Here is an 18,855-nt window from a genome sequence, read left to right on the forward strand (position 1 = left end):
CTTTACCGACTAAGCTGTCTCTCCAGCTGGGGTCCAGCAAGACGGTTCAGGAGTAAAAATACTTGGCACAGAAGCCTAACTGAGCTCTATCCTCAGAACCCACATAGAAATGGGACGAAAGAACCAACTCCACAGAATCATCCTCTCAGCCCCCAATATTCACTGTAACATGCATTTTCACTCGCTTGCTCTCTTTCCTCTCTCTTTCTCTCTTTCACACTAATAAATAAAGGCTGTTATTGTCACTGGTATTATTATTATTATTATTATTATTATTATTATTATTATTATTATTATTATTATTTTAAAGGAAAACCAAGGCTGAGTGAGTGGGAACCCTCAGAAAGCCTCAGATCACAGACTGAAAAATGAGGGACCATTGAAAGGAGACCGGTACACTAAAAGGAGGCAAGGGGGAGCTCTCAGGATAAAGGACCCCATTGCTTAGAAGGGCACAGCCTTCTAGCAGAGAAACATAGCAAGAGGCATTGTTTTTTGCCCTGTTGGCTCCCTATACCTGGTCAAGGCTGGCACCATTCTCCATCTGTGAATCTTGAGCCCCTTCTTCAGAGAAGCCATCCTGGATCCTCTCTTACTCTCCCTGTTTCCTCCTCTTTATCCCAACAGTTTAGTCATCTCACCAACACCAAGACTACAAAGAAGGTAAGGAATTCATCAACTTTAGGCCTAAGCAGAGCGTGATTGGAATAGCTAAGGAACTGCAGAAGCCATTTAGCACCTTTGAAGGAGACCAGAGGGGACAGAGGGAGAGGGGAAATGGCCACACCCTGCCTCACTGGCTCTAATCATCTTTACCAGCAACCTCTGCCCAGTCAATGTGGCACTTGTACAACACCCACTCATCTTGCCCAGCCCTACCTGGAGCTCCGCCTACACTCCACCCTGTCCAAACTCCTACCTGGATGAAACCTTGACTATCAGCTATCCGTCAGTGAAACCCATAACAGCACCCCACAAGCAGCACTCCCCGGAATCACAGACACGGGCCTGCCAATCTACCATGAAGCTGAACCTACTCTGTGAGAAGCTAACTGTCATGGCCTGTGGGCTCTTATTTCTCCTCATCCAGATAGAGGGTGAGTTTTCCTGCAGGAGACAGGGATTCGGGTTGGACCTGCCAAATCATTCAGATACAAAGATCAAGCCTGATGGGGGAAGGCATCAGCGAGACAGAAGTGGAATTGACAGGAGCCCTGCATCCATCTGATGTGTCGAAGGTCCCTGATACTGCAGAGAACATGGGTCAGATAAAGATACCCAACGCTGAGCAGACAGTGAGCAAGACTGACTGAGAGGAGCTGGGTGGGCTCCACAGATTATTCGAATAGACTTGGGACAAGGCAGGGGACACAGGACTTGGAACCTTTTCCTCCTGTGTTTGCAGCTGGAGCCGCCACTGTCTGAAGGGGGTTAACAACAATACCGTCACACTATGATTACCCTCTGAGAGTGGCTTCCCCTTAAACAGAACCACCCCAGAACTATCCAAAGGAGGCACACGCAAGCTTACTTATTCTGCCTCCTGTACTACATCTTAACATTGATCTGTGCCATCACCAGCTTCCCTCCACAACACGCATCTGACATACAACACGCAAAGGTGTAGCTTGACCATTATGGAAACTGTGGCATGCTTTTCCTGCCAAGAAATCTCTAGGTCCACACCCAAAGCTCGGGTAAGGTGTGCAATGATCCCTGTTCTGTTTAGGGCTGAGAACTGCACGGTGTTACTCTCTGCGCTTTGATCAGTTGTGGGTCTCTGTGTTAATTTACCATCTACTGCAAAAAGAAGCTTCTCTAACGAGACCCAGAAATTGATCTCTAGGTATAATTAGAAGTCCTATATTGTCAAATATGATATGTATTTGAAAATATGAATGCTGTGTAAAAGTTCTTACCCTATATTGTTTATGGAATAACATGGGAAAATACCCATCGTATTATAGAGTTGCCTCTATGTATAACAAGTACTAGGAAATAAGAAAGAAGAGGAGCCTTCAGGCAAATGACTTTAGAACCTATTGCAATGGGAACACTTGCGGGTTACCCTGGGAAGTCAAGTCTTTCCACCTGAGGCACTAAAAGGCTTTTCCATCAGGTGTTCCATTGCCTCCACTGACCCAGTAGTTTCTGGTTTTAAAGGGGGAGACAGTAATAGTCAGTTGGGTCCCGCATTAGGAATCCTCACAGTGAGGTCCAGGGCTGAAGACACAACAATGCTGACTCCTTCGGAAAGGCTGTCAAACTCCCCTCCACAGAAATGTAGTGCACATTTCTGTGGTTTTTAATATATTCTCAGAATTCAACACTTCAATTCTCCTTTAATAAAATACAACACCCATCATCAGGCATTCACATCCAAAAGAAAATGAAGTTTAAAAAAAAAAAAACTCCTGTGCGAAATAAATATGAAAATTCTGAAGTTTTCATATAAATAGAATCAGAAAGCCAATGGTAGAGGCAGGGTACCACGTGAGGGGAGGAAGTGCATGATGACAGTGGCTTAGAACAGGGCCATGGGACATGGCTAAGCTGTGAGTGACAAGGGAGCAGCAACACTCTAAGCATGGTAGCCACTGACTGGGCAGACCCAACTCTCATGGTATCTTCTTTACCCACAGGCCAAGGCTCAGCCAGACCCATCAGGACAACACACACAGGTCAGGTACGAGGCAGCCTCGTCCATGTGAAGGGCACCGATGTAGGGGTCCACACCTTCCTGGGAATTCCCTTTGCCAAGCCACCTCTTGGATCGCTGCGGTTTGCACCCCCAGAGCCTCCTGAACCATGGGATGATGTAAGGGATGGGACTTCTCACCCAGCCATGTAAGTTCTCCTAGGGTCCAAGGGTCTTCAGGCCCTGACGTGAGCAGGTGCTGTAAGCCATGGGGACTTGCAACCATTCTTCCATTAGCACCATTAGTACCGTTAGCAGTACCTAATGTTTCTTGCCACTAAGGGAGGCAGTATCTGGAAGAAACCTGGGTGGCTCTACCAACTTTGAAAAGCCCCTGGACACTAGCAAATAAAGCATGATCCTGAGAAGGACATCAGTGTTGGGTTCTTGGGTTCTATACCACTGGATGAAACAACAGTCCAGTGTTAGTGTAAGTGCACCTGGAAATGATAGGACAGATGAGAATCCCTGGATTTAGAATAAGGTGGGTCCCATTACCATATGGGAAAGCTAAATACCAATCATTGGTGGATGGCTGGGGCAGAGCACATCCTATATACAGGCCTGAATGGGTAATTAAGAAGTAGTGACTGCCATCTGCATCAATGATTCCCATAGAGAATACTGAGTCACATTTCCTACCCTCGGGAAGAGTGGGATCCAAGGCCCTCAAAACCAGGGAGTCTTTTTGGAAGGCTGGGCTCTATTTCAGCTTCCCTAGAGGCCAAGACTTGAACTGGGTGGGAAGGACTTTAGAGAAGGATCATGGTGAACCAGAATTAGGGAGTGAAGAGTATGGAGGTCCTCAGGAGCCAATCTAGGAGCTAGTTTGAGCAGCACACAGTTCCTGAAATAACTGCCATTGTTACCAGGTGTCTTCAGAAAGCTGACACAATGAATGGGCTGGTCATGTCCCTGTTGAATCTGACCCCACCTACAGTCTCCATGTCTGAAGACTGCCTTTACCTCAGCATCTACTCACCTGCCCATGCTCATGAAGGTTCTAACCTGCCTGTGAGTATCAGGTCATGGTCCACAGTGGTCAAGAGAACATTTATCCTGCAGGAATACTAGAAAAAACAAGATTGACATGGGCCCCACTGAGTGTGAATCCTCTTGTGATTCACCTTCATGTGAATCCTCTCACTGTTGAGTACAATAAGGCTTTCTCAGTCAGGGCAAGCATCTGGCTCATGAGTAGGGGAACACAGAGTCTTGATGTCTCCAAGAGTCAGAATATGTGGCCAAGAAGTTTGGCCAACAACCAGAGGCTAATTCTATTAATTCCCAAACCAGAGACCAAACAAACTCACAGGCCCATGAGATGGCACACAATGTGGAGGCACTTGCCATGCAAGCCTGGTGATATGGCTTCAATCTCCAACACCCATGTAGAGGTGGAAGGAGAGAACTGACTCCAGATATAGGTCCTCTGACTGCCACACAAAAGGGCTGCTTTTTCTGGCTACACTTGAATACCTCCTCTAGGCACAGATCATGACAATGTGGTATGTATCAGTGGCGGCGGCTGCAGAGTATTAGACAACGTAGAGGATAATATAGAATATGATACGATATAATATATATTATATTATAATATAATAATATGATATAATATAACATAACATATATAACATAACATAACATAACATAACATAACATAACATAACATAACATAACATAACATAACATAACATAAAAGGTTGGATAATATAGAGTATTGTTTAGGGCAGGAAGAAACTAATTGATACCTGTCTTGATTTCCCTAGGTGATGGTGTGGATCCATGGTGGTGCTCTGGTTGTAGGCATGGCTTCTTTGTATGATGGATCCATGCTGGCAGCCATTGAGAATTTGGTAGTGGTCACTATTCAGTATCGCCTGGGGGTCCCGGGCTTCTTCAGGTGAGCCTGGGGCTGGCCTGGCCTGTGCTGTGCTGTGCTGTGCTGTGCTGTGCTGTGTGGAGAAGATGGACAGAAATAGGACAGCCCTGTGACTCCTTCCCTTCCACTTCTCAGCACTGGAGACCAGCATGCCAGAGGCAACTGGGGCTTCTTAGACCAAGTGGCCGCCCTACGCTGGGTCCAGCAAAACATCGCCCACTTTGGAGGCAACCCTGACCAGGTCACCATTTTTGGCGAGTCAGCAGGTGGCACAAGTGTGTCCTCACATGTTGTGTCTCCCATGTCCCAAGGACTCTTCCGTGGAGCCATCATGGAGAGTGGGGTGGCCCTGCTGCCTGACCTTATCTCTAACACTTCTGAGGTGATCTACACAGTGAGTTCTGTCAACAATCCCAGATCTTGCCCACCACCTCAATCCTTCCCAAAGAAACTCTGGTTTTCTATCTTCTCTATGGGAATAACAAGGACCATGGAGGTGTTCTGCTTTTTTTTGACTGAGAATTGCTGAGCCCCTCAAAGCTCAAAATCCATACCCAGGGTCTCATCCAGGCTATTTCTCTGGCCAGCAAAGCTATACCCAAAACACCCCATCATCTTCAGAACCACGTGAGTAGGTAGGACAGCCCCTTTAAATGTCACAGGGAAGCTGTAACAATTTTATACCTGCCATATGAGACTTTCTGAGTACCCCCACTCAGCTGGGGTGTTAGGAAAACTCCTCTCCATGCCTAGCAGGAGAGCTAGGCTCTCCTGGTCCTGGACATAAGGATAAGCTATCTGGTCCTTGTTCCTTTATAGATGGTGGCCAACCTGTCTGGATGTGAGCAGGTAGACTCAGAGTCCCTGGTGAACTGCCTCCGGGGCAAGAGTGAAGAGGAAATACTTGCTATCAACAAGGTCAGGTGCAATAGTCATGGGTGAGGAGAAAGTGTATTGGGCAGAATGCTTACTTAGCCTTCAACCTTTCAGGCACTTATATCTCATCTCTAGGCCATGCTGTCCAATGGTGCTGGATGTGAACAGACAGCCTAGGCATATGGCATCTTTAGGGATGAGCCAGGAATGGGTATAGGCCTCCACAGAATACCAGAAAATATCCAAAATATGACATTGTTGCTTGACCTTGAATGTCTCCTCAGGCCTTCAGGATTATGCATGGTGTTGTGGATGGAGCCTTTCTGCCCAGACACCCACGGGAGTTACTGGCCTCTGTTGATTTTCAACCTGTCACCAGCATCATTGGTGTCAACAATGATGAGTTTGGCTGGCTTCTGTCCACAGTGAGGTCCTCCCCTGTGCAAGCCTGGGAAGCCCTGGGAGGATTATAGGGATTTGAAACACAAGACCATCCAACCCCAACTCAAAACCTTCCCCCTGCCTCCCAGGGAATGAACATCTCTGACACCATGAAGGATAGAAAGACCTTTCAGGCTCACCTGCGGAATTTATCGACACAGTTGGTAAAACCCCTGGTGTTGGTCTCCAGTGAACAGGAAGCTATCAGATACTTGCCCAAGCTGAGACACTCATGCAAATGGGATGTGTTCCTATTTTTCTATTTGGGTCCATCAGTATGAAGAGCAATGAACTTCGGAACTTTCTCCCTATGCCTCATGACATATATCTCAGGCTCCATCTCCTTGCCCTGAAGCTGTTGCCTTCCTGACTCAGACCTTACCTAACTGCCTCTCCCTGTTCCCCCTGTACCAGATGTTGCCTCCAGAGTTTGGGGACCTCTTGATGGAGGAATACATGAGAGACACAAAGGATCCCCAGACCCTCCAAGCTCAATTCCTTGAGATAATGGCAGACATCATCTTCGTCATACCTGCACTACAAACTGCACACTTTCAAAGTAAGCATGCCTGGTACTAAGCCTGATGCCGAGGGGCCATGCTAGAGCTGTGGATCCCAGGTGAGTTCTATGAAGTCCAGGTCTCTATTCACGTCAGACAGAATTTCATTCTGGGGCCCTTATTACCCTGGAACGCATGGCAAACTGCCTGTTCTACCCTCCTGGATGCATTGATTATAGGCATGAGCCACCATATCTGACCCTACTCTTGTCTTTATTGGGCTCCTGGTACCAGTCTTTTGATGGTTTTTATTTTAGTGAATCTCTATGCTTCTCTAGGTGACAAACATATCCTTCGTTTTACAGATGATGTCAGTGATAGTGACTTGCCTAAACTACTCAGCTGAGAAAGCCAGGTCATGATTTAATCAAGCCCTTGAGCTACAGTCTTAACCTCATGATGAGGCTACTTTCTTGCCACCTGGATTCCAGCCAGCTATCTTGCAACCATGGATGAGGAAGAAGAGTTTCAAGTGAGGGGGTCCCTATGTCACAATGTGTTTTTACCCCCAGGTTCCCATGCTCCTGTCTATTTTTATGAGTTCCAGCATCGGCCCAGCTTCTTCAAGGATGTCAAGCCACCCCACGTGAAAGCTGACCATGGTGATGAGATCCCTTTTGTCTTTGGATCTTTCTGTGGCAACATGGGTGAGTCTTCCTCAATCCCCAGGAACTGGGTTGCTGGGAGATGTCTAGTGCTCACAGTCTAGCTGAGGAAACTAAGACTCGGAATGATTAAGATCAGGCATGTACGTCTAACACCTCAAATAACCACAAGAAGACTAGAAGCCAACCCATTTCCTATTGCAGACTGTGCCCCGCCTACTTGTGCCCACTCTGGCCAACCACAGTGCCTGGCATGAGAACTCATGAAGATGATTCAAAGGCATAATTGTTCCCTAAACGACTTTGAGTGTAGCATGGAAATGGGGTCCTCAGATTCAAGAATGAACCCAAGGTAGATCCAAGCAGGGACTGGGTCACATAAAGGAAGACTGAGGAAGAGGAGATCCTAGATCCTGAGTGGTGAGGGAGGGAGGGACACAGCATTGGGGCACAGGGTCAGGGGACACCTGAGATAGTGAGTGTGGGACATGAGCAGGCAACTGAAGACCTTATCTTCTACCTGTCTACCTGTCTACCAGTTGACCTCACTGAGGAAGAGCAGACGCTGAACAAAATGATAATGAAGTACTGGGCCAATTTTGCCCGAAATGGGTAAGAAGACATCCCTCCCCTCAATTTCCCAGGGACAAGTACCCACACGAGGCTCCCCTCCTGGGCGATGACCTCGTTGACATGCACAGATCTTTCATAACATGAGAGACTTCTCCCCAATGCCACAACAATCCAGACAGAGATGTCCTAATGAATTCCAGCCACTGGTCATCTCCCAGTGACCGGGAAAATAAGGACAGTGGTAGTACTAGTCTTTAGAGCTTGCCTCTACCAGGTGACCCTGCTGCAGTGGAGCACTAGTGAGTGGCACTTCTCTAGATCAGGGCACTTTACCGTCTGTAAGCTCCCACAATGCGATAGCCTTCAGGCTACTGCCCTGACCTGAATCAAGGGATCTGGTCCAAGAAGGACTCATAGTAACCTCAATCCTGCCCTGCTGGGAGGGCATTTCAACAGGAACCCCAATGGTGATGGCCTGTTCTACTGGCCAGTGTTTGACCAAGAAGAGCAGTACCTGCGGCTGGACATCCAGCCTGCCAAGGACCATGCCCTGAAGGACAACAGATTCCAGTTCTGGACCAAGATCCTGCCCCAGAAGATCCAGGAGCTTAATGGTGTTAAAAACAAGCACACAGAGCTGTAATGCCCTGTATTGGGGACAGAACTGTCCTGAGTGCAAGTCAGACCATCCCTGCATGCTTACATACCCTTTGAAGACATGGGATTTAGTCCAACTCTCATAGCCACTCATCTATTTTCATTTATCCATTCAGACACCATTTATAAAGAAGCCAAGGCATGATGTTCATTGCCAAGCCTACCAGAAGTCTAGTTTTATTATACATACAGTAAGTCCCTCAGGAAGGTGTAGATGACTGAGCCACAGTGGTCACTACCTTCCTGTACCCTTCATAGGACCACAGAGCATAGGTCTCTTCCTTCTTCACTTCCTTATGTCATCTCTGTCCATCTTATCTTCTTTCTCCTCTAACTTCCCAGCCCCTCTCCCACATTCATTGTTATGTTCATTGAGAAGAATTGGGTAACTGAGCCACATTTCTGCTTCTCAACAAGTAATCTTATATTCTATAAATAGAAGCCAGTATAGATGTTGGACTCTAGAATCCCCAGGGTCTTGGTTCAATAAAGTGACTATAACAAAAAGTATCACAGCTACAGAAGTTTATTGCTGTCTGTTTAAGAAGATGAAAGTCTTGGTCAAGGTATCATCTGATTTGGCATCTAGTGAGGACTTTCTTTCTGGTGTGTAGGTGGCTCTTTCTCACCATGACCTTCCCACCACAAACCAGTAACCAAATTCACATACGCCTCCTCTGCAAGAGCCCTGTATTACACCATCTTCTGCTGCTTTTTCAAAGGATCTAAACCTGCTACTACTTAAAAAAATACCTATTTCTTCCAGACTTGGTGTTACAGGTAGTTGTAAGCCATGTGATATAGGCACTGGAAACTGAACTCAAAGTCCTCTGGAAAAACAGCAACTGTTTTTAAAAACTGAGCCATCTCTCCAAACCTAGATCAATATTTGAGATAGAAAAAAAATCTTAGTATTTGGAGGCTGGAGAGATGGCTCAGTAGTTAAGAGTACTTGCTCCAATGACACTGTCAGCAGAACAAAACAACAGTCTGCCGATTGGAAAAAGATCTTCACCAACCCTACATTCGATAGAGGACTAATATACAGAATATATAAAGAACTCAAGAAATTAGACACCAACAAACCAAATAATCCAATTTAAAAAATGGAATGGAGAGCTAAGCAGAGAATTCTCAACAGAGGAATATAGAATTGCAGAGAAACACTTAAAGAAATGTTAAACATCCCTAGTCATTAGGGAAATACAAATCAAAACAACTCTGAGATTCCATCTTACATCTATCAGAATAGCTTCCATCAAAAACTCAAGTGACAATATATGCTGGAAAGGATGTAAAGAAAAGAGAACCCTCCTCCATTGCTGATGGGAGTGCAAATTTATAAAACTACTTTAGAAATCAGTCTGGCACTTTCTCAGAAAATTGAGAACAGCACTACCTCAAGATCCAGCTATACCACTCCTGGGTATACCAGGATCCAGCTATACCACTCCGAAAGATGCTGAAGTATACAACAAGGACATTTGCTCAACCATGTTCATAGCAGCTTTATTTGTAATAGCCAGAACCTGGAAATACCTGGATGTCCCTCAACGGAGGAATGAATACAGAAATTGATGTATATCTACACAATGGAATACTACTCAGCTATTAAAAAACAAGGAAATCATAAAATTTGCAGGCAAATGGATAGAACTAGAAGAGATCATCTTGACTGAGGTAACCCAGAAACAGAAAGACAGGCATGGCATACACTCACTAAGAAGCCTATGTTAGTCTTATAATATAGGACAGCCATCTACAGACCTAAAGAAGCTAAACACTAAGGAGGGCACTCAGGAGGCTGCTTAAACCTCATTTAGAATAGCAAACAGGATAGATACCAGAAGTGGTGGAAAAGAGGAAGCAGGATGGGAGTCTACTATAGAGGGTCCTCTTGTCACACCTATGCCAGTGTTGCTATAGCAGCATATGCTACAGGGCAGGGGATACGCTTTCTTCGGAAATTCGCCCCCTGGAAGGTCCCTGGCAGACTCACCCCACTTGGAAAAGAGATGTGTTCTGAGATTTCTATGCTTTTTCAGTTGTGGTTCTGGGGCTGGAATAATGAATTCTTTGATCTTTCTCTGTGACTCCTGAAACAGCACAACTATTTTTATGAAGAAATTTATTATTAATAGATTGTTAAAGGCTTTAATAAAAATAATAAGTTTAAGAAAAGTAATGAATTAGATTTAGTATTAATAGGCATTAAGAATAGTGAAAAAATAATAGGCTCCTTCTTAAGAAATAATAGCATGAGAGGTGCAGCTGGTGGGAGTTTCCCCTCCCTTCAGTGCCTTGTTTCTAAGGAAAATTATAAATCTTGGTCAGGACATATGGGAGGATGGTTAACAAAGGTGTAATTAGATTTTGATATAGAGAGGGACTTTGGCAGGCATCTGACTTAGCTCCTGACTTTCCTCTTCACTGGTTAGCAATAATGAAACCATATTTGAGGTTTCTTTTTCTTTGTTTGCTCTGATCAAAAAGTTTTTAGGCCAAGATTTCTTGTGGGCACTGATTTATGTTTGACTGCATTTTGAGTTAAAATGTAAACTTTGTATTCTTGGTAAAAGTCTGAATGTTCTGGGAAGTATGCCAATTTTAAGGTGCCTTTTGTATAAAAATACTAGCTTGATTTCAGTAAAGTTGCAGCAGAGTCAAAACCATCAAGGTGTCTCTGTCTGTCAATTCATCACCGAAACCGTGTCTTCCTGTCCAAAGCCTTGTTCTCCCGAGGACGACAGGAGCCTGACTGGGCCGGTCCGGGGCATCCTCTGAAAAGATTCACCCAACGGGGGATCGAAGCAGATGCTGAGACTCACAGCCAAACTTTGGGCAAAGAGCAGGGAGTCTTAGGAAGGAAAAGAAGGGGGTGATTAGAGGGACATGGAGGGGACAGGAGCCCTACAAGGAGACCAACAAAACTAAAAGATCTGAGCCCAGTGACTGATGTACCAACAGAGGACCATGCATGGAAAGGACCTAGACCCCTGCTCAAATGAGGCTGATTGGCAGCTCAATCTCCATGTGGATCTTTGAGTGAGGGGATCAGGGGCTGCTCTATCATTAACTCAGTTGACTGCTCTCTGATCACTTGCCCCTGATGATGCAGCCTTGCCAGGCCACAGAGGAAGAGGATCCAAGCAGTCCTGATGAGACTTAACAAGCTATAGGCAGATGGCAATAGTGGAGAACTCCCCCTTTCAGTAGACTAGGGGAAGGAGTTGAGGGGAAAACAGAGGGAGGGTAGGACTCGGGGAGTTGAGGGAGGGGGCTTCAATTAGGATATATAATGAATAAATTGTGAAGAAAAAAAAATTTTTAAAGAGTGCTTGTTGCTCTCCCAAAGAACTCAAGTTTGATGCCTAGTATCCATGTCAACAATTTACAGCTACCTATAACTCCAGCTTCAGAGAATCCAAGGCTTTCTTCTAGTCTTTGGGGCACCTTCACACTCACCCACACAGACACACAGACATATAATCCAAAAGATTTAAAAGGAAGGAAGGAAGGAAGGGAGGAAGGAAGGAAGGAAAGAGAAAGAAAGAAAGAAAGAAAGAAAGAAAGAAAGAAAGAAAGAAAGAAAGAAAGAGAGAGAGAAGGGAGGGAGGGAGGGAGGGAGGGAGGAAGGAAGGAAGGGAGGGAGGAGAAAGGAAAGGAAGGAAGGGAGGGAGAAGAAAGGAAAGGAAAGGAAGGAAGGAAGGAAGGAAGGAAGGAAGGAAAGAAGGAAGAGAAAGGAAGAAAGAAAGAAAGAAAGAAAGAAAGAAAGAAAGAAAGAAAGAAAGAAAAGAGAGGAAGGAGAAGAAGGAAGGAAGGAAGGAAGGAAGGAAGGAAGGAAGGAAGGAAGGAAGGAAGGAAAGAAGGGAAAGAAAGAAAGAAAGAGAAGGAAGGGAAGGAGAAAGGAAAGGAAGGAAGGAAGGAAGGAAAGAAGAAAGGAAAGAAAGGAAGGAGAGGAAGGAAGAAAGGGAGGGAGGGAGGGAAAGAAAGAAAGAAAGAAAGAAAGAAAGAAAGAAAGAAAGAAAGAGAGAGAGAGAGAGAAGGAAGGAAGGAAGGAAGGAAGGAAGGAAGGAAGGAAGGAAGGAAGGAGAAAAAAGAAAGCTAGATGTGGTACCCACATACTATTTAACCCCAGCACTTATGAAGCAGAATTAAGGTAAGGAGACCACTGTTAGATCAAGGCCAGCCTGATGTACTTAGAAAGTTCCAGGACAGTCAGGGCTACATAGTGAGACCCTGTCTTACAGACAGAGGGGGTGAGAATATGTGATCACACCCCATGCTTTCATTTTTGTAGGCTAATACCTGAAGTTTCTGAGACAAGGAACAAAAGTATATTTAACTTTAAAAAAAAAAAAAAACATGTTGTATTATTCATGCATAGACTATGAGAAATAAGAAATGTGCTGAATGGACCTGATAAACTTTGAGTTCTGAGAGAAAGAGAGATTTTAACCAGGCCTGATGATATATCCCTACAATCCCAATACTCAAGAGGTAAGGACAAGAGAATTGGGAGTTTCAAAGCAAACTAGCCTCTGCCACATGTAAAATCTGACGTAGAACTGACTTCATCATATCCCGTCCCCAAAACTGCAAAGTAAATAATATTTTGCCCTGTACAAATGTCCAGACAAAGTACAGTTATTCCCTAGTATCCATCAGGATTGGCTCCAGGACCTAAATAGTCCCAACCAGCTATTGGTCCCGCTATCTTGTTATAGTTGAGGCAGGACAGCTCCAGATAGGGGCCACCATGTCACAGTGTGTCCTCGGCCCCAGGTTCCCAAGCCCCATCTTCTTCTGAGCTCCACCACCCACCAACGCACCATTGCGAGCAGTTCTTAAATTCTTCCCTATATCAGGAAACTTGCCACCAAGTCCCCACAATGCCTTTGGTTTGCTTGGTTCACTGCCCTGGCCCAAATAAAGAATATAATCCAAGCTCAACAGGGATCTGAATGATCATTAGTCCTGCCCTGCTGGGAGAGTATATCCACAGGAACCCTTATACTGAGGCCCTACCTCACTGGCCTGTCCATGGCCATGGAAGCAGTAACTGGGTATCCAGGCTGCAATGAGCCATGCCCTGATGGTCGTCAGGTTTGAATTCTGGACCAAGATCTCATCCCCCAAAGATCCAGAAGTTAATTAGTGGCAGCTGAAAGAAGTCACAAATAATTACAGTGGCCTGTGTCGCTTAGGAATGTATCCCTGAATGCAGGTGGGGTCAGCCTGAAGCATCCAAATGCTCTGACACTGCTCATGAGCCCCTTGGCCCATAGAAAACTGAAGTTTCACACTTGGATGATCACTCCCCACTGACAAGGAAATTGTCCTTTAGACTCTTCTTAAATACAGAATTGTGTGGTTGGATTCCAGGGGCTGAGTTGTGGCCTTGTCTCCCGGGGAGCCTCTAGGAGCAGAAAGATCATCTTGCCTTTCATGGCCCCTACAACCTCCAGACCATAAGCATCCCTCACTCTCCACTGGCATTCTCTTGAGTAAATTTGCTTCTCTCTTGTCCCTTAAACTTCCTTCCTCTCCACCACAGAGAGGAGGCAAACACCACTCACTAACCTTGTCTTACATTTTTTTCTCCTTGTATAAAAATAACAAATTGTGCTCACTTTGCCTCTTTGTTCCCCTAAAGCATTTTTCTGTCTTTTAAAGGTTGTAACATTCATTGCATAGACTCTCGGACTCTCCCATACAGCTGCCTCTGACCAACTTGCCTTCTTGGTTTATTTTTTTTCCTATATTATACTATATTATATTACATTATATTATATTATATTATATTATATTATATTATATTATATTATATTATATTATATTATATTATATTATATTATATTATATTATATTATATTATATTATATTATATTATTATTTATTACAATTTATTCATATTGTATCTCAGCTGTAGCCCCCTCCCTTATGTCTTCCCTGTTCCACCCTCCCTCTTCTCCTCCAATACCCCTCCCCCAGTCCACTGATAGCTGAGGCCCTCCTCCCTACTATCTGACCCTAGTCTGTCAGGTCTCATCAAGACTGCCTGGTCCTCTCTCTGTGGCCTAGTAAGGCCACCTCACCAGGGAAAGGTGATCAAAGAGCAGGCAACCAAGTTCTTGCCAGTGACTGCCCCTGCTCCCCTTACTAAAGAATCCCCACGGAGACTGAGCTGCCCATGGGCTACATCTGAGCAGGGGGTCTAGGTCCTCTCCATGCATGGTCCTTGGTTGATTCATCAGTCTCTGCAGGCCCCACTGGGCCAAGATTTTTTGGCTCCGTTGGTTTCCTTGTGGGGCTCCTGTCTGCTCCAGGCCTTCTATCTCCCTCTTCCTAGGCTGGTGGAGATCCTCTTCTTTCATACACTGCCCTGGAGCTAGGCACTGAACCCCATGACCTTTGGGTTGAAAACGAAGTTGCCCACCTTGAACACCAGGGGACAGGCAAGGATAGGATAGCATTCAGCCCTGGCTCAGGTGCCAAGAGCTCTTCCTTTGATCTTCTGTAGCACTTGCTGCAAATGTACCTGTGTGTGGGCTTCATTTCTCCTGATGCACAGGACACGTGACCAAAAGGAAAGCTCAAGGGACAGTTTTTAGATTCTTTTAGTAGCTTTATTTTGTAAGGACTTTGTTTGTGGGTTGCTTACATACATTTGAATTTGTCCATTTTAAACTTTTAATTTGAATAATTGAGGCGTGTAACTACCCCCAATGTTTCTTTCTCTTCAGGAAGTTTCCCCGACCCTTAATGTTAATCATTGCCCTGAACTCTGCTCCCTAGCAAGCACCTCACTGTTTTCCATGGCTGTTTGTCTTATCTGTCATAATATAAAGGGAATTATCTGTGACTAGCTCTGTCCTCACCTAATGCTTTTGAGATTTAAGGAGCAGCTCTCACTGCTGGCTCCCTTGTGTGTTCACACCATCCTCTGCCCTCTCACCAACTGACACACACCTGAGTGAATGGAGGCAGCGTATTAATGACTTTGTGTAAGCAGAATGTAACATTCCCATTTCTTCTGGATAAACTGAGAGTAGACCTGCTGAGCCATATAACAAGTGAGTGTTCATTCAACTCAAGGAAAAAAAACAAAAAAGCTGCCCAACTCTCTTCCAAGATGACTCTTTGATCCCCTGCCAGCTGCTGCATGTCCTGTCTCAGACTCCCAAGTGATAAGATAACAAGTGGGTACCACCGTGCCTCATGATCTTATGGTTTTAAATCTGATTTTAATGGATGGGCATGTAGGGGTGTCTCATTGCAGATGTTTTCTTGAATCTCCTTCTCTATACCATACTTCTGTAGATGTAAACACAGAGTCACACCACACACATAGTCACACACACACACAAAATCATACCACACACAAAGTTATACACCACACACAATCACACACATACCATATACACACATACACACAGACATAGCACACACACTACACTCACACAAAGTCACACACAGTCACAAACACCACACATACACACTCTACACACACACACAGTCACACACACAGCATGTTGTGTTGGGGGTGGAAGCCGAGAAAACTTACTTCAGAGACAGAAGCTTAAAATGCATGCTTTATTTTCTTCGTGTGCAGGGAAGCAGCCAGTTCCGGATCTGAACTGCGTCACAGCAGGGAAGCTGTATTGCATATTTAAAGGGTGAAAACCTTAAGGTCAGCGGGCATTGTTGAGTGTCAGGGTCATCCAATCAATTTTAACATTATGGGTTAACCAAGGGAGTTTCTCTCGGTGGCAGGGCCTGATCCAGGACATCTGGCCTCAAGGCCTTTAATTATTTTCCAAGAAGGCCCTTAATTTATACTCCTAGATATTTGACCCAGGGCCCAAGGTGATAAAGAAACAAAGAAGTGGGTCATCTGACTATAGTAAATTAGGGCTTTGTAATCAATATATTTTTACAATTTAGGCACCTCAATTAAGGTAACAAAAGCAAGTTTTACAGTTTTTTTACCAGTTAACAATTAGGAAAGTGTTTCAAGGAGCTGGGTAGGAAATGGCTCTGCAAGCTTGAGAATGTGAACCTAGTTTGACTTTGCTAGCAAACTGGGGGAGAAAATGTAATCATTGCTTCCAGAAGGCTGGGCTCTGGTGGCTGCCTCCTTACACACACAGTCTCTCTCTCTCTCTCTCTCTCTCTCTCTCTCTCTCTCTCACACACACACACACACACACACACACACACCATACCACAGAAATGCCCTGAGAGTCTTCTTTATTCCACTTGTCTCTGGTCTTGGCCACTGGTGATTTGGGGCCTCTGAATGACGGTACAGTACGTGGCAGAGCGTGGGAACCTTCCCACAGCTGTGGCACATGTAGCTCAGGATTAGGAAGAAGTACTAGTAACACCTGCAAAGTCGCTGAGGAGGGACCCAGACAGCACTGGGCGCTCCGAATGCAGAGCTAGGATGCAGAGGCCATGACTAGTTTTCTGTAGGTGTTACAGGCTCTTTGAGATGGAGCCCCACGTCGCTTCCTCAAAGAATTCAGGCTTGTAGGCAGAGCCTGGGCTATTTATATCCTCACAGCCTTCTGAAACTAGGAAGTAAACTTTTAAAGATTTGGCAAGGAAGGAGATAAGTGACCTTGAACTGGATTTCAACTATGGGGTGAGGGCCCTTGGGAAGTGCTAGTTTCCAGTGCATTTCAAATGAAAAAGAGCCACGGCTGTGCAGGAATGCGCTGTGCAGAACCGCAGACTGTGAACTGGAAAGAACGGGGACCTTCAGTGAGGACCTAGTCAGCTATAGGTCCTGGAATCAAGAAGGTGTTTCCTTGTCAAATGAAAGGCTCGCTCAGAGTAAATGAGTAAACATTGCTCTAATCATTCCCTTTCACCCCAACCAAAGGTCAGTTCCATTTCTTTATCTGTGGACATTCTAACTGTTCACCCCATGAACTTTCGGGTTCTGTTTCCACCTTTCTGCCTGGCTTCTCCACTCCAGTCAGAGCTTTCTGCTCTCTCATCTTTACCCCTAACACTTCTATTGGACTCATGGCTGCAAGAACAGTGATTGTCGTGACTCCCTCAGGAGTGTGGAGGACTCCTGGCCTCTTGGAGAAAGCTTCTGCCCCACACTCCTGCAGATTCTTCCTTGCCGACCTCATCTGATCTTGCTGATTAGGTGGAGAGAAATTTCTAGAAGAGAGTAGAAGGAGAGAGAAAATAGCAGATGCTCTTAGCTTTGCTGTAGAGAGAAAAAAATGAGGCAAAGAGCAGTTTGGGTATTTTAGTATAGTTTTGTTTGCTGGTGGTGCTAGGGATTGACCCCTAGGCCTCACACATGCTGTGCAAGCATTCTACCACTGAGCTATAGCCCCAGATGTGAGCAGGATGCTTCCTAAATGAGGGTGAGTTTACAGTAGAAGCTGGAGGTGCAGGAAAAGCGTCCAGGGAAAATAGGAGGGGGCTTGGGGCTGGTGTCCATGAATGGGCTTCAGATGGAGGCCAGAATGAAGCAAACAAGAATGATAGGGTAAGAAATTCTGTAGAGCCAAGAGTGGGTGACACATGCCTGTAATGCCAGCACTCGGGGAGGCAGGGACAGGCAGATCTCTGTGAGGTTGAGGCCAGCCTAGTCTACAAAGTGAGTCAGGGAAGAAAGAAAGAAAGAAGGAAGGAAGGAAAGAAGGAAAGAAGGAAGGAAGGAAGGAAGGAAGGAAGGAAGGAAGGAAGGAAGGAAGGAAGGAAGGAAGGAAGTTTGGTAGACATTTGTGACCTGGTGCTAACTCCACTTATTTGACCTTGAGCAAGGGTACCTTGACATTTCCTGCTCAAACATGGAGAGGCCTGCCTATACAGCACTCAAGATGAGAAGGGTAGGAGCATGGGTCTGAGGCTAGCCTGGTTTAATTGTGAGACCTTGTATCAAAATACATATGTGGGGCACTGGAGAGAAATCATATTGGTAAAGAGCACTGGCTACCTTTCCAAAGGACCTGGGCTTGACTGCCAGCACCCATATGGTAACTCACAACCCTCTTTTACTCCAGTTCCAGGGGATCCAACACCCTTTGCTGACTTCTGAGGACACTGTATACACCTGATGCACAGACGTACATGCAGGCAAAACACCCATACACATAAAAGAAAAATAAAGAAATATTTTTTTTAAATACACACATATACATATTCTGTTTAGGACCACAGGAAAGACACCTTGTGAACCCAGAAATCATGAAGGGTGTCCCTTCTACAACAACAGTCAAGGGACTATTGGTTCTCTGTTTTAAAGTCTGGGCTGGGATTCCTTCTACCAGCTCACTGAACAGACTCACCTCAGGGTTAACACATCCAGGTGACATGCTCAGCAGCTTCTGCGACCCAAGCAGGCTTAGGCCACATTTACACTCTCAGCACACCTTCGTGGTAGGCATATGGCACCAAGACTATGCACATTCAGAATGCAAATAAGGGGTCTCGGGAGCTTGGTGGATTTTTAAAGCCAGTGAAGCCAGACAGAAGTTTGCTGCAGCTCTCAGAGTTCCTCAGGGCTCTCCCAATAAGGTAATGCCTAACTGG

At 45.3% G+C, this 18,855-nt stretch overlaps 1 protein-coding gene across 3 annotated transcripts; it reads left to right on the plus strand.

Annotated features, from left to right (window-relative positions):
• Nucleotides 1–926: 926 nt before the first annotated feature.
• On the plus strand, nt 927–10,968 carry LOC129687070 (cocaine esterase-like). 3 transcript variants are annotated; one of them, XM_055621361.1, is made up of 12 exons: nt 927–1,097; nt 2,643–2,847; nt 3,571–3,712; nt 4,468–4,601; nt 4,716–4,974; nt 5,400–5,498; nt 5,741–5,881; nt 5,987–6,061; nt 6,312–6,456; nt 6,970–7,104; nt 7,602–7,674; nt 8,092–10,968. In XM_055621361.1, exons 1-12 carry the CDS (start codon nt 1,022–1,024, stop codon nt 8,276–8,278), a joined length of 1,671 nt encoding a protein of 556 aa, XP_055477336.1. In that variant the 5' UTR covers nt 927–1,021; the 3' UTR covers nt 8,279–10,968. The 3 variants fall into 3 exon arrangements, with proteins under 3 accessions (XP_055477336.1, XP_055477337.1, XP_055477338.1); XM_055621362.1 differs by lacking the exons at nt 7,602–7,674; nt 8,092–10,968 and adding an exon at nt 7,267–7,419; XM_055621363.1 differs by lacking the exon at nt 927–1,097 and having other exon boundaries at nt 2,643–2,686.
• The last annotated feature ends 7,887 nt before the right edge of the window (nt 10,969–18,855 follow it).

The sequence above is a fragment of the Psammomys obesus genome, unplaced genomic scaffold (genome assembly GCF_907164565.1).
Source record: "Psammomys obesus unplaced genomic scaffold, mPsaObe1.curated_primary_1811, whole genome shotgun sequence".
NCBI lineage: Eukaryota > Metazoa > Chordata > Mammalia > Rodentia > Muridae > Psammomys > Psammomys obesus.

Bases quoted from the DNA above. Each gene is read 5' to 3' on its own strand.
- LOC129687070 (XM_055621361.1), top strand. From the start codon at position 1,022: ATGAAGCTGAACCTACTCTGTGAGAAGCTAACTGTCATGGCCTGTGGG. The intron at 1,098-2,642 runs GTGAGTTTTCCT...CTTTACCCACAG, and splicing joins TCTCCTCATCCAGATAGAGG to GCCAAGGCTCAGCCAGACCC. The intron at 4,975-5,399 runs GTGAGTTCTGTC...GTTCCTTTATAG, and splicing joins CTTCTGAGGTGATCTACACA to ATGGTGGCCAACCTGTCTGG.